General features: G+C 46.7%; 1 protein-coding gene across 1 annotated transcript; it reads right to left on the reverse strand.

Moving 5' to 3' along the window:
• Positions 1–4,961: 4,961 nt before the first annotated feature.
• Positions 4,962–12,514, reverse strand: LOC144175418 (uncharacterized). Its single transcript, XM_077704497.1, has 4 exons — positions 11,668–12,514; positions 10,709–10,966; positions 8,558–8,812; positions 4,962–7,141 (listed from the first exon to the last, which is right to left on the reverse strand). Exons 1-4 carry the CDS (start codon positions 12,497–12,499, stop codon positions 6,342–6,344), a joined length of 2,145 nt encoding a protein of 714 aa, XP_077560623.1. The 5' UTR covers positions 12,500–12,514; the 3' UTR covers positions 4,962–6,341.
• Between the last annotated feature and the right edge of the window lie 3,063 nt (positions 12,515–15,577).

Here is a 15,577-nt window from a genome sequence, read left to right on the forward strand (position 1 = left end):
TTGCAATGGCCTGATACACATCTGGTTTCATCTGGTCTCAGTTGGGTCCCAGTTGCAACGGCCTGGTGTGCTAGTGGTTTCATGTGCATGGTCTCCCATGAAACTGGTTTCAACTGGTCCCAGGTGATAGATTGTTTTAAACTGAAGTTACACGTCACGTAAATTTTTGTATTTGGGATAAAATATCGTTCCAGTTGCAGTTACGTCCGGGTTATTCTTAAGAGCTCTGCAAATATAAAACAGTGTTTAAGCCCTCATTCTCAAGCAACTATAACTTTTACCTGGTATGGCTATTTCTCTTCACAGAAATGATTTTTTACGAGGATACAATGATAGAGAGATTTGCAATTGGCCCACCACAATCGGTTGTGAATCAATCATCCCCTCAGAAGAGAGCTGTTTGATTACACATTTGAATTTTAATTACATTGGGCAGGCACAAATTTAGCCTGCTATGTCCTATGCAGTTCTAAAATGTTCCCTAAATGCAGTTCACGCAGCTAATAAAATATTTAGGTAAACTTTTTCTGTGCCACGTTTACATAATTTTATTATAGATAATGGTCTCCTGGCCACCAGTGAATACTTGGCCAACGTAATACACCGAATTAGCCCAAATGTTGGACAGTCGTCTTTAAGAGTGTTTTCACATCGCAAGGCGACAAGAACTTGTAATGTGCAGAAAAAAAATTGCCTTAAGGTCGACCTCATAACGCTGCTGGCAACACTGTCTTAAAAGAGTTGTTTGTGAAGTCAAGCCAAACCAAGTTAAGCCGATTGCATATTCAAAATGGCTGTAGAGCTGAACTATGGTGGCTAGAACCATAGCAAGACTGCGCACTGCGCAACTGTTTTCTCGATTCTGTGCGGTTGACGCCACCGAGGAAAGAAAAGGTTGACGCTGTTCGTAGTTCAGTTAATTCAACGTGGTGTTGGCGGTGTGGCCGCCGCTCACGGCCCCACTCGTTCAGCTGCATCGTGTGTCGTCGTGAACATCTCTTCAGTGCGCTGTTGGAGTGCGTGCGTATATGTATTTGTGTGTGTGTGTCATCCGTGTTGTGGCGCATGATAGTTCGTTTCGCCTGTTGACATCCGTCCATAGTTGGTGTTGATGCGTAAGTGTGCGTGGCATCGTGTCCTTCTTATTAATCTAATCGTCAAGTTCGGTTGGGAAGAGCCGAAGTGTGTTGCCTGCGCAACTCTCCCTGAACTGTCTGCAGATGCCGTGTGTCGCGGAACGGGAAGGGTGAGGCTCAGACCCACCTATGCTTCGCATTGATGCCAATCAACAGCGTACGAGGGTGTCGTCTTGGCCTTGCCACTCGACAGTCACGGCCGCTACGCTTGTTAACGCCGGCGACGTCGGTTGGCAGTTAGGTCGACCTCGAGGAGCGGGCGACCGCATCTGTAAGTGCGACGACCGACTCATGATTACCGCCATCCGCGAGAACAAGGCCTTAGTATGATTCTGGAAGAACTTGAACCGCCCAAGTTTTGGAGGGCGGCCAGTGGCGGAGCCAGAAGCTCGCACTAATGGCCGGCAATGTTTATAGACGTTCTCCAGACAATGGTGCCCTTCCCACAGCTGCGCAAATACGAGCAGAGGTTGCAGCTCGCACCCGTCTGCAGCTGAAGAAGGCGAAAGGACAGTGCCAATTGCACTTTCCCCAAGCCTCGATCTCAGAAACCTCCCAAGATCCAACTCCAACTTCTGAAGGAGTACTCGACTCCGCAGAACACACTAGGTGTTCCCAGGACAACACGCAACAGAAGCTAAGTGAACTGCACGACACAGACATTCCGGCTGCAGCTATGTCTGCGGCACAGATAGAAAGCGACCTAACACAAAGGCTTCTGACAAAGAGGAGCAGGGAAAAAACCATGACTCGAACCCCGAACAAGCGACTCCCGATAATGCATGGGCAAAAAAAGTCCCTCCACAAAACAAACCCAGCTGACATAGATAGAGACGACCAAGGTAAGACTTGCCCTATCAGCCATGCAGCATCGGAAGCGTCTGCAAATTCATCCCCCAAAGATCACTTAGACCGTCATGCTGCCTCAAGCAAAGGCACAAATCAGCCCTCCAATGCAGTGGTGCAAGACAACTTGCTCAGCCCTCCAGACGAAGACATGACACACGACCAAACTGAAATCATTATACCCATGATCCCAACAGCAAATAGCTTTGCAGAGCTCGCCGAAAGGAATGCCGTAAGGCTTAACTTCCCCACAGCCTCTGCCCACAAGAGAGGAAACAAAGACCCTAGGTCGCCTAACCACCCGCCCAACGGGCGAGGCAGAATAACCAAGCCGATGCTAGTCTCATCACCCGAACCCAGCCCGCCGAACGAAGTTGCCTTAAAAGACGAGCGGCAAGTGACAACAGAATATTCACCATCCTGCTGAAACCAACAAATGGAGGCCAGTTCACAGAGAGCAACAGGGTGCATATTGCCAAAAGCCTTGTCCTAGCATCAGGGAGAAAGGCCTTAGAAACCAGAGTCAACACGCGACTAAACATTGCCACAGTCACTACCCAGGATTAGGAAACTGCAGTCACTCTTCTTGCAACGACGAAGCTAGCGAACATAGAAGTGGCTGCCAAGACTCCACCAACCATAGGGAAACCACAGGGGGGGTGATAACTCGCCTTCCTCCCTCAGAACCGACAGACGAGATCATGAGCGGATTAGACTCGACAACCACAATTGTGAATGTGCAGAGGTTCAACAGAGGAAGATGTGCACGACTCCATTTCGACGGCGAACGCCCAACACATGTCCTACTTTGGGGACTGACTTTCAAGGTAGAGGACGAACATATTAACCCCCTCCAATGCTTCGGCTGTAGGCGCTTCAGCCACCGTGTACAGCGTGCACGCGTGCACAGCCATCGCCTGATTCGCCTCCTTTGGCTCACCACCTCTCTCATTACCATCTTTTCCTCCCTCCCCCAACCCCCCTCACAACGGTGACTTGCAGGCCGACAGCTGCGCACCCTATCGTTGTGTTTCTACATATATATCGAAAAATAAAGCATTCTCTCTCTCTCAGACTGCGCAACTGCGCTGTAAGTCCTGTTCTTTAAAAAGAGTGCAAGTTGGTCCGTACCTTAAACGAGTGAACTGCATCGATAGTAACAATTTATTCATTCAGCGGCAGCATCACGTAGTCGAGTAAAGCGGCGATGGTTTGTTGGTGCTTATATTTTCGATGAAGACGTGTAAGGCTTCTTCAATGTGGTTCTAGCGGCGATGAAAGTCATCATTTGTGCTTCCAAACCACTTTTGTTCAAGTGGTTCGCAGAAGTGTTTCTGCTGTGCAGTCACAACAAGTGCTTCCTTATACATTCATCCTGCACCGAACAGGCGTCATTATGCACTGACTGTTGTGCCGTGTCCCGAGGTCTGCTGTTGGCTAGACCGCGAAGGTTGGACCACGTGTATATCCAATCATTGTGTATCTTCTCCACTTCCCAGCCATTGTACTTTGGCAGGAGCAGGTCACAGCTTGTTTGGAAACTGTAGTATTAAAGTTTATCAGCCTAATAAAATGTTTTAGTTTAGTATATATGGTATTAGCTTACAGTCTCAAGCAAAGGCACTGCACGTTAAGATTGCCCAGAAAATGGAAATCAAATGACAGCAGTGAGCCTGAGCAATGCGGTTATTCTGGTAGCCTTCATTTACACTCCCCCCCCCACCACCCCCCACCCCTTGTCAATCTCCCTATCGAATTTAGGGTATGCTTCCAGTTCATTGTTTTCCTAGGATACTCATCACATTTCATATCAACGTAATGGACAAGGCAAAAGTCGATGTTCAATCTATCCAAATTTTAAATACAAAAGTATTAATACATTAGTTGACAAATGGCAAAGTTTATGTACAAAAGTATTCACAAATAAATAAATAAACAAAAACAACTGCAGCCTGCAGTGCACGCTTGCCAGGGTCTACCTGGTTTCAGCGGGCATCATGCTTGCGACCAGAGTAGGAATAAATTAGTAGTTCACGCTCCTTTACAAGCAGGCATTAGCCTTTACTGCTCAGGTCCTAAAAGGGCTAATTTCTGTGACCAAAAGGGGGAAGCAGAGGAGGGGGGGTAGGGTGCTGCTCGAATTTTGGAATCACGACGACAGAACACAAAAACCAAATGGCACCACCTAGCACCATCTGTCATCAAGAAGTTGACTAAGCAGAACAATAAAGGAAACGAAAAAGAACACTGCCTGGCACCAAGCCTTAGGAAACAACTGAACCTGAAAAAAAGTAAAAAGAGTTTGGCACCAAACTTTACTGCAAATACTTCTGTGGTGACCATATGACCTTCCAGTTTTGGACCTTGTGTGTGTTTCCAGGTGAAACAGCCTCTTCCCAACCCCCCTTCTTCAACTAAATGTTATGTGCAAAAATAGTTTTGCTCATAAGCTTACCTGGATGAGCCAAACACATGGAAGAAAGAACTCTCACGCAGTTTAAACAAATAGAGGCACCATGCAGAGCATACCAGTGGCTTTATTTTTTTAGTTATTTAAGGTGACCTTGAAGGCCCGGGTAGGGCATTACAAAGGGGAGTGGGTATAACGTACAGATATATAATGGAATAAAAAGTACACAAGGTGACAAAATGTATGACAAAAATGAAAAATAACAGGACAACAAAATCAAGAAAAGAGGCACACGAAAGGCACAAAAATGTAGCCTGTGTAGCATAGCGACAGATAAGCATTTGAAAAATGACACCTAAGAGACATAAAAAGGCAAAAAGTCGCAACAAAATTGTTCATCATATGGTACGTATGAGGCATAGATTAGGCTACTTTTATGCAAGTGACAAAAAAACAAGGCCTATGAACAGCTCGAAACAAACAACAAAATGAGGACAACAAGGCACAACAGCACTAAAGAAAATTTTAGGATCAAGTACAATTACAAATGTGGCCCGTCAAAGCTGATCTAAACAAATTTGACACAGATTAATTGGTCAATTTTGCTATGAAGCGAGTTTGCAGAGCAGGCCTGTTGAGTTTCACACGAAAACAAATCAACCAACAGGGAACTGGAAACATACAATTATGGTGATGCTTTCACAACTAGCTTACACAGGGCTCATCTGTGGGCTCATGGACTACAGTCAAACCCGGTTATATCAAACACGCAAAAAAAATCCATCAGTTCAATATAGGGGATAATTTGATATAAGCAAGCTAACGAATTGGATGTCATAAAAGCACATAGCATTTATAAAACACTTTATTGATGAAACTGCCCTACTTTCGAACGAAATAGTCCTGTATCTTCTGCTTGAACAACCTTGCTGCCCGAGACGGTACGCACTTCTCTACACCGTCTAAAGGGTCGGTGCATCTGAAGCCACAACCTTTCACATTTGCGAAGAAGCGTCTGACTAATGCGAGTGCACCCATCGCTTCAGAGGTTGTGGGCGAAGAATCGTCGTTGGTTTTCTCGTTGTGTCCACTTTCACTCGTACTCGGCAAGATGGTCTTCCAAACTCTCGCATGGTCGCGACACCACCATCCACACTCATAAACTCGCTGACCATTGATCCGGCAACGGCGTCCAGAAATTCCGACAGTCCGCTCCCTACTTCAGCAACACCAGCAGTGGCTTTGTTGCACTCGTGATTTTCACTCATCACTGGCACGCACAAGCCTGCAGATTTGAAGTATTTTGGGTGGTTTTTTTGTTAACGTCTGCCTAAAACCTACTTCGACAAAGTGCTCCAGGGAATCTTGTGCCTGACGGAAACGTCCGACTTCTCAACAAGTTCAACTCCGATTTACAATTGCCAGCTTCACAGCGAAAGGGAAATTTGGCAGCTTCGCACTAGCTAGAGCCACTAAATACGCTTTTCTTTAGTGACACTAGCACTAGCCACCATGTCCACACTTCCGAAAAAGCCCACAAAGTGCGAACGACACAAACATAATGTAGCAAAAAAAGCATGGTGGGTGGACTGGGCTCATTTTTTGCAAGGGGGAAGTCGACGGCTTGCTCTACACGACGCGATGGTGCAGTCACGATAGGGAGAGCGAGGTGAGGGAGGGGAAAGAGCTGCCTGCTGCCCGTGAGCGGCCGGGCTAGACCACTTAGAGGGATGTGCCGGTGGGATTTCTCCTCTGCCCCTAGAGAAAGCCAACTTGCGGGTCACCTCTGCAGCTTTTCTCGTTTGATATATTGGTTGTCGCTGGTATTTTTGTTTGATATAAGCATAGTTTTTGCTTCTCTTGTAAATGTACTGTGTCCAAAAATAGTTTGATATAAAGGATAATTCCTTTTAATTGGTTTGATGTAGCCGGGTTTGACTGTATATGGTTTAATCCCTCTCAATTAGGTTTGGCAGATCACAAATGTATGCCTTGCCCTCATCTAAAAATTCCACCAATAAGCACGGCTCCACACCATCTGCCAATTTGATGACCACGAAGACGTCAGACAATGAATGAAAACATTCCTTTATGTGAGGTGGCAGCCTGCTCTCGCTGTCCAAAAGAACAATTCTTTTGCAAAGCAGCACACATTCACTGCCACCCCGTAACCCTTGAGAACTCATCTCGAAAATCGTCTGGATGGTAAAATATTCCTGCTCCCCATTCCGAATCACTGTGCTGTCTCTTTTCTTCACTCGCTGATACGCAGCACTATGTAGCACCGTTCCAGATAAACTAAAACGAAAGTGCTCCTGCAGTGAAGGCACATATCCGAAAAGGGCACAAATAGCATTCTTCTCACAAGTAGACAACACTGGAACAGGGTCACAGGTTCCAAACATGCAGGAACTGCCGACACGTACTGCACTCAATGTTACGGGATACCCAAGCAACGCCTCTACTAACTCTCTAACTTGCCTCCGAAGGGGCCAAAGGCTCATTGCAAGATGAAGCTGTTGCGACATTACCAGCCGCTCAGTGACTTGGTGTGGCACACCCCTTGCTGCTGTAATCGTCTTTACAATCCTTCCATTTCCACTCTCAAAAGGGAATGCACTGTGACCCCACAATGGTCCAAAGTTCCTTGCCGCTGTAGTCAGGTGCAGCAGCTGGTGTACGTTGTAAGTCATAAATTCCGGTCCATAGAGAGTTTTCGTTCGAGACACAAAGTCCCCAAGCAAGCGACCTGGAAAAAAAAAATACCATTGAAAGGCCGCTATATTTTACACAAGACCACAAAAAATATCGAAACTGTCTACCCCACATACTAACAAAATAAGTTAGTACATCTGTTCAGCAGGCACGTGACAAGTATAATTTGCATTTAACAACTATGCCGGCCAAAGCTGCACAGCCGTTGGGCGCATTGGGCTTGTCTGCACTGGCCGCCTGGCACAAGTGACACCGCCATGTACGTGACCCTGCTTGTTGAGGAACCCAATGTTTTATGAATGATTACTGTTTGCAACAAAAGCAAGGTACAAACCACATCAAAAACAGAACAAGTACGGGCAGCTGTCTTTGAGTGGTATCGCTGTGCCATCTCTGAAGGTGAACAGTAATTAAGGCCATTAAACACAGTTCGGTTTTTCGCAGCAGCTACATGTAGTCAACAGACTAACTTTCATGTTAGGTATGTCCCCTGAGTACATTCTCGCCAGAGTAAAAAAAAATGATCTGGCTGGAGAAATAGAATTTTGGCTGATTTCTCAGCGAATAAACCATCTGCCAGAGAAGCACTGATGCACTATAAAACACCAAATCTTTTGAATAAAACAAATTGTCTTGACGGCCCCTTTAAAATGCATGCTATGCACAGAAGTTTAATGTACATATCATGCAGCAAAGCCACATTTTTGGAGTGCCAGTCAACGTTTCGTAAAGTGGAGAAAAGAATGGTGGAAGACAGAGTTTCGAGGAGGGCTTCGCATTCGCCTGAAATGCCCTGGTAGACCCCTTCAGGTTCGCCAATGCCCATTTAAGAACCACTGTCCCAAGGGATAGCCAAAATATGTTTAGTTAACCGTGTAAAGGTTGTAAGTTAGCACAACTGCTTGATTTGTAAGCAACTGTCAGCCCACTTGTCCTTGTACGCAATATATCTCATGAATTATTGACGCCTACAATGTGAAGGGTGTAAGATTAACACAGTGACACTGAATGAATTTCAGGAAGAAAAAGAGCTCAATCACACTATGCTCTCATGCAGTCGTGGCGTGACAGCTTGCTGGCTTTCAATTCTGTTAGTATTTTGGGCTTCTTGCCAAGAGAGAAAAATTTTGAAGTGTGTTCCCAAATCTGGCAAAGTGGCTCAGAAGCAGCAACAAGCTATCTCGAGACATGCAAGTGGCTAACTACCAGCACAGCCTGCAGAAGCTAAGCTGAGCAGGATAGCTCAATATTGGTTTATTCGTCTATGTGAAGCCACCATGCAGAAACTAGCAGCTCTGAGTAGGTAGTGTTGGCAGCACGAATACAGCGACTGTCCTCCATGCATTGTGCATTCCCCCCGGTCCCACTGTACAGTTATAAAAACAGTTTGTGACACAAATTTTACACTTATAATCTTATGCACAAGCACCCAATCAAACCGTAATCTTACCGGCAATGTCTATCTGCCTTGTTGTGAGCTCGCCCAGGAGTAGAGTAAATATTGCCTCAACCAAAAGAGCGAAATGATTCCAGAAGCGCTGCGGCAGGATGTCCATACAGCAAGGCAGCGAATAAAACAACAGCCAGTGCCTCCATTCAATGGCCTTCCAATGGCACTTTTCCTTCAAAGGCCGTGGCAGCCGGGTAAAGCTGTGGGGTGGCTGGATTTGTAGCAGCCGGTTGGTTACTTGTGTTTCTTTGTCGCCTGAAAGAAAGACGAAATGGTCACTCCTCTGTAGGAAAAGTAGCTCTAGCACACTGCATGCACATTATTCAGATATTAATTTCACTATCTGAAAACACCTCAATTTCTTTCAGAAGATTTTTTTTTTTTGCTGTGCAGCTTTGTCTGCAGCTGTGCAGCTTTGTCTTCTGCAAATGGCCCTATGTGCAGTGCTATAAACTTTATTGTGGTATGAAAAAAGTACCAGTAATGAATAAAAGGTAGTCCATGGGTATTGTTGGTAATTAGGGCCTGTTTCCACTTAATATAAGCCGGCTAAAGATAGCAATTTCTCCAGAATTTCTCTTTCATTCATGTTGCTTTTGTTGCCATGATTCTAGCAATCTATCATGAACTGATTTCCGTTCCATTGCTCACTTTTGTCATGACTGCTCTGTGATACAAACATATCACGAAGCAGTCATGAGTGAAAATAGACCTTCAATTGCAGAAGAAGGCTTAAGTTCAAAAGCACTTTTAGAAGGTGGTGCGAATTCCAGTTACATATCAGCCCTCGATGCTTTACGTGCAATTTTTAAACAATTGTGTACATTGTGATTTTCTAAGCCACTTACACTGCAATGTATTTTCTCCCGCCACGCCATTCTATACAAAATAAAAATTGAAGAATGCTTCCGCCTAGCAATACCTCAAACGAAAACCAAACTGACCATATGTACAGCCTTTCTCAAAATTTTGTGGGCCACGGCGACCGTGGCCAGAGCAGGCGCGCGGCCAAGCCAGGGTGCTGCGCTTGCCGCTGTCAGCTGGTTGCACGGCCAAAGACAGCAAGGGGAACTTTTTCTCTTGCTTTTGTAGTGTGTCCAGCACGACAAGTGCTGCGCAAAGTGCCTGCGCTGAAGTGAAGTGCGCCTGCTCTGAGAAACTGGCTTCGCTGCACTTACTGCACCAGCTGGACTACGAAGGGAAGCACGAATGTTCCCCTCACTCTCTTTAGCCACGCAACCAGCCAACAGCGGCAAGCGCAGCACGCCTGCTTGGCCATGCGCCTGCTCTGGCCAGGGTCGTCGTGGCCCACAAAATTTTGATAAAGGCTGCACACTCCTAGCCGATGTCTCATTTACTGTTCCCATGGTCATCAAGTTGCTCATTTCATATTGGAGTTCCCAGCTCCACTGCTGATGTTTTTTTGTGCGGTTGCAAGCCTAGCTGAGGTCCCATTACTGCAGCATTGCTTCAAGAACGGCTTCCAGGGCTGTGCATGTTTCCTACACTGCAGGCCTTTCAAAAGCCTCACTTGCATTTCAGCAAATGGCAGTACCAGCATTTCTTGGCCCTCTAACTTTTTTTGTATCTCACAAAACAAACCCAAGATAGTCAGCAAAGCAATAAACAAATGTCTGCATCACAAATAAACCAGCTTGAAGGTGAAAGCTTTCGATATCTATGTTCAAGCACGCACATTGTGAGGTAGAACAAAAAATGGCTGTGAGGAACGCAATTGAAATCGGAGTGTGCACAGGGAAAGGGAACAGCAGCTCCAGCTAGAGGAGGGTTTTGAGAAAAAATGATGGACAGTAGGAAGTTCGGGATGTGCCTAGTATTGTTGCCGCATGAGCTCGGAGCTTCATTCCACAACACCATAGGCGATGATGCACCAGGCCCTAGTTGCGGGTCGGGAAGACTGAGAAAGTATGCCACAACAGAAAAGGCTACAGCAGCTCGAGATGCAGCATGCCGTAACTCTGTCAGGAGGAAGTGGCTGTAGATGTGTTTCCTCGACTTGGATGAGTGGAGGATACCACAATGCTTTTACATGCACCAGTCGCTTTCAAGCATCTGCTCGGCTGGAGGGGAGGAGAGATTCAGAAAACGCAGGAATAAGTGCTTTCTGACACTATGCTCAATGTTACTCACTTATGCAGAAAGATGCGCCGTTTTTGTGTGGATCAAACCAGTGGTCAGTGAAAGCTTTGGTCACGCCAATGAGCACACAATGCGTATAGTCCACTGTTTGTCCAAACACGAGGTTGAAGTGCTTGACGTTCAAGAAGGCTGATGGTCCTTTCACTCCATTCACCGATTCTCCAACACTCAGGGCGAACATCATTTCTTCACGCGTGTCTTCCGGGTTTCGCTCCTCATCCATCTTGGTGTTTGTGTACCTCACTGCTCCTGAAAGAGTCAAGTGATAATACAAATAAAACTTAATGAAAAGAAAAATGGGAGTGAAGTAGTAAGCTCTAACGTACTGCCAAATGGCAGTCAGGAGGACCACCACCATTCAATCTGAGGTAATAGACAATGTTACGGTAACAGACGGTAACAGCTTCTTGGCAATTCACTACCTCTTTGCTGCGATGCATGTGCCTGCAAGTCATTAATTGTATGAAACTTGCCACATAACAGGCAAAAATTCCACACACTTACTCAAGAAATTATCAAGGCAGCCAAAAAGCTGGTAGTTGTGTGGTTTGTTTTTCGATCTTGTCTTTTCTTATTTTCTGGTCTTTGCTTTCATTTGCTAGTGAGTTTCTGAAGACATTAAATGAGCTGTAAGTCGGTGCTTTGCTTGTCCTTCTATTTTTGATCCTTGTGTTGATGATTGCCCTGTGGTTCAACATGCATCACCAACTCACTCGAGTATTTACGTTGCTAACCATGCACACCGGGACCAGTCATGTGCAACTGGCAGTTCGAACTCTGCGTATGGCAGCAGCTATATATGCTACTATGCCCAACAGAGAGGTGCCCCTATCTGCTGGTGTGTGAGACAAGAATTAGATATACACTACTATGTGTAATTAATGGACAATGTAAAAGATGTCTGGGCACACATCATACTAAAGCATAGTATTCAAGCAATAACAACGTACCTCCTACATGCTCTCCAGGGGCATAACACCAGGAACAGCCAAAGAAGCCACTGCAGTACGCACCACTGCTGACAAGTGCCCGTGCGGGGACATCAACGCAGGAGCACACCGCATAGAGTGATGATGTGATGACAGTTGACCCTTTCTTCCAAAGTACTTCACCGAACTCATTAAGTTCATCAACAAACTTCTTCAAAAAAACTGTCATTTCAGGATGCTTTCCGAACCACAGGCCACCCACTAAACAGTTCTTCAACCTGTAGTCCGGAGGCAACTCATTGATGACGAATTGTATTGGCCACACAGACGATGTTGAGGACTTAAACACAGGGCTTCCATCAGTATTAACTGTAATGGTTAAGTCACACCACTTCACTTGCCGACTTTCCCGCAAATTCCTCAGCACAAAGCCGCTCGTGATGTCTTTTACTGAAGCACAAAACCCTTGCTCAGTGTCTCGTTTGATCTTTAAAAGGTTGTCAAAGAGAAAGTCTTTTGCACGGGCAATCAAATGCTTCGCTTGTTCCTTCAGGTCAAATATGACAAAATAATTGCCCCGTGCTTTCAGTGTGGCGCTGTCTTCATCGACTAGGCAACTGTCACATTTCATGCGTGAAGTTCCAGGCACCGGATCTAGAAGAGTTGCGCATATCTGGCAGTAAAAAAAATTCTTCCCTATGCTGGCCGTTTTTGAAGCCCACAGCTTTCTGAAAAGGTACTTAGACCGGGGAATGACGTTCCCTTTAAAGCCAAAAAGGGCGTCCACAAGCCTCAGTAAATCTCCGAGGGCTACCCAGGTGAGGTTATGGGTGATGACAAATGCCATGATCATTACTACCGCCGCTGCCTTTGTAGTTGTGGATCCCGGAAGAGTATCTGTGCCCAAGTGGGCGAAATCCGATGCCAAAAGCTCGGCTTCGTCCAGTACTGCGCGTTCACCATCTTCCTCCTCATCCGCCGCCCATGAAGCAGAGGCCTCATCCCCACTTTCGTTTTCAACTCTGTCATCCAAGTCGCCTTGGCTGGGGTTGGGGATTGTCGGGTCGCTTGCGTTTTCTTCACCTTGCAAGTCAAGTTCAACAGCAGCAGACGATGACTCTGCGCCGATATCACACGTACGTTGCGTGAGCACGGGCGACGCATCGCTCTGTTGCGTTGAGTCACTGCTGTCCACCAGAGATTCCGCAGGGGTCATCCGGGCGCGATCACGTTCCCGCTTCTTTCGCCCGTACGCAGTGGACAGAGGAACCACAAACGGTTCCCCTTTGTCGAGATACCGCTTGCGCCGCTTCTTGGCGGCAGCGACGTCCATGCTCTTGAAATAAGAATGCAAAGAGCGCAACCGCACAGACGGGCCCACGGAATTCCTCGGGCGCAGAAAGAGAGAGAGAAAACACTTTACTGGCTGAGGAAGCGGAGAAGGAGATTTAAAGCCCTTGAGTTCAAGGCTTTCCCTCCGCTTCCCAGGGAGGAGGCGCAGAAGCAGACGACAAGAGCGCGCAGGACCGGTTCCGCAGTGGCGGCGCCTGCGCTGAACTGGCTGAACTCATCCTGATCTCATGCAGTATATGCAGGACAAATCGAACAGATTTATTCACTCAATTTTTAACCTCATTTTCCTCAGACACTTTGGAATACATAAACGCTGCATCGTGTTGAGAACATCGTTGTAAACGCATTTTAGTGTAGCGTTACATGACGTCTTTATTCGAGGCGGCGCGCGCGTTTGAAAATGTGCGAGCAGTCCTACTCATTTATGGTGTTTCTCGGTTCTACAGGATTGCTGTGACCATAGAGTTTCATAAATATTAGTATGAAACTCTATGGCTGTGACCACCTGATTTGATTTTATTGACTGTTGGGTTTAACGCGCTGACGCAACGCAGGCTATGAGGCGCGTTGTAGTGGAGGGCTCCAGATTAAATTCGACCACCTGGGGATCTTTAATGTGCGCTGAAATCACGGACACACCTGAGTTTTTGTTTTTCGCCCGGCTCCATCAGAAAAGCGGCCGCCACGGCCGGGAGTCAAACCCGCAAACTCGTGGTCAGCAGCGCAACGCCTTAGCCATCTGAGCCACCGCGGCCGGTTGGGACTGGTGTCACTATATAAGCTACGCTTATTTAGCCTTTATTTAGCCTTTATCTAGTTGGGACCACCTGAGGACCTGCTGTAGGTAACCCGTGGTCGTCGGCAGGGAAATGCCAAAGGGGCCCTAGCGCCGTGCACCCCAGACCAGCCCCCTCGCTCTCTTCCTCTCAATCCAGAGATATAATCCTGCCGACGCCCATGGCGTTCCTCGAATCTTTCCTGCGTGTCAACCAGCTGCAGTTACACTGTAATGATGATCGTGGCAGCTGGCTCCACTTCTACCCGCCGCTGTGGCCGCATCGGCCAGCTTATCACGCGTGTTCGGTTCTCGGCCGCGACTGGCTGCCGCTTTTAGGCTGACTAGGCGTCAAGCAAAAGCTCCTGTTTCTATTTTGGCGCACGTGAAAGATCCCAGGTGGTCGAAATTAATCCTAAACCATACACCACGTCGAGCCTAACCCGTGAAACAGTTAAAACATCCAAACTGATTTTTTTTAATCCCTCGTCTCCAGGGGGCCCCAGGTTAAGGCAGGAAAGATTTCTCTTTTTTTTTTAGACTAGCGCTGCGATGTTCGTATGACTCGGTCAGTCAAGAATATGCATGCCTTCGGAAAATGAATATACCTGAGTTGCAATCGAGGTGACAGCGCGAAGGAAGAGCTAGGAAACGTTTTTATTCTGGCTGCTGTAAAACCTCTCGATCGGTGCTAAATAGAGTTTAGAAAATCAGAAAGAAAGTATTTGTGAGGCGACACCGAGAACAACAGGCGATGCTGGCCGTCAGCTTCCGATCCCTCCTAGCGCTCTAGCGCTGCCACTCGCATATGGCTGAGCAAAGCACGTGCACGACTTTCAATTTTACACGTGACCGTACAGGTCCAAACTGAACGAAGACTCACGCCGCCGATTTACGATCGAAGTTCAGGGATAAAAATTGTCACAATGCCATATATTGATGCAGTGCCGTAGCTGTCATGACGGCATAATTAATGTGTGCAATATTTGTTGCCTTAAGGTGGGTCGTAATTAGATAAGAAGTGGCTATATAGAGAGAGGTAATAAATTGCCTAAATTACAGAATAATCACATAATGCCAATAAATGCGTGCTGGTGCTGCTCACGAAGGGCGATCGCGAAATGGACCTGCACATGCGCTCACATGGGCTGCCTCTGAGCGGTACTTTAGTGCAACGGCATTTTTGTCCATTAAGCAAGAAAGCCGATGTATGCGGTCTCTGAATCTCAAACAGTACTCCTAAACCCACAAGAACGGTGACGCCTTCCATAGCATGTGCCTTGTTCGAATATATTACGCAAACAAACACGCTGCTAGGCAACGCCTGGGAGCGCACGTGGAAAGCGGAAGGTGCGGCGGCGTTTAGAGTCTGGTAAGAACGACCCCCAGTGCTTCGCCCACTCGTCATGATTCACCTCGTGGAGATGCGTCAATTTTATTTTGCTTTTCGCCTCCACTAAAAATCGAACCCGGTGACCTCGTGCTCAGCAGGGCGACGCCTTAGCCCCACTGGGCGAACTTGGAAGGAACTCTGAGGTGTCCGCGAATTTTCCGGTTAGAAGCAAGACAATTCCGTGTAAAATAAAGCAAGTTTTACTGCGTAATATTAATGACAAGGCGTGGTACAACGTCTTCTCTCATTAGTTCGTTTATATGTAGTTCAGATACAAATATTCTTTTAGTCAGGCCTTCACAGTTTTTTATGCACGCACCGTGTTTGTGGAATTACAATTATTGCACCAAACCCTGTTATGCACGATTACGTCCACTGCAAATACGCCTGAAATCAACCACATGCATGCA

The sequence above is a fragment of the Haemaphysalis longicornis genome, unplaced genomic scaffold, assembly GCF_048455015.1.
Source record: "Haemaphysalis longicornis isolate Haplotype H1 unplaced genomic scaffold, Haemaphysalis longicornis Haplotype H1 scaffold_3, whole genome shotgun sequence".
In the NCBI taxonomy this organism is placed as follows: Eukaryota; Metazoa; Arthropoda; class Arachnida; order Ixodida; family Ixodidae; genus Haemaphysalis; species Haemaphysalis longicornis.

Excerpts from the sequence above, each read along its gene's own strand:
- LOC144175418 (XM_077704497.1), bottom strand. The coding sequence starts at position 12,499 with ATGATCATGGCATTTGTCATCACCCATAACCTCACCTGGGTAGCCCTC. Across the intron at positions 10,967-11,667 it reads CCCTGGAGAGCATGTAGGAG|GAGCAGTGAGGTACACAAAC; the intron begins GTACGTTGTTAT and ends TGACTCTTTCAG. Across the intron at positions 7,142-8,557 it reads AAGGCAGATAGACATTGCCG|GTCGCTTGCTTGGGGACTTT; the intron begins GTAAGATTACGG and ends TTTTTTTTCCAG.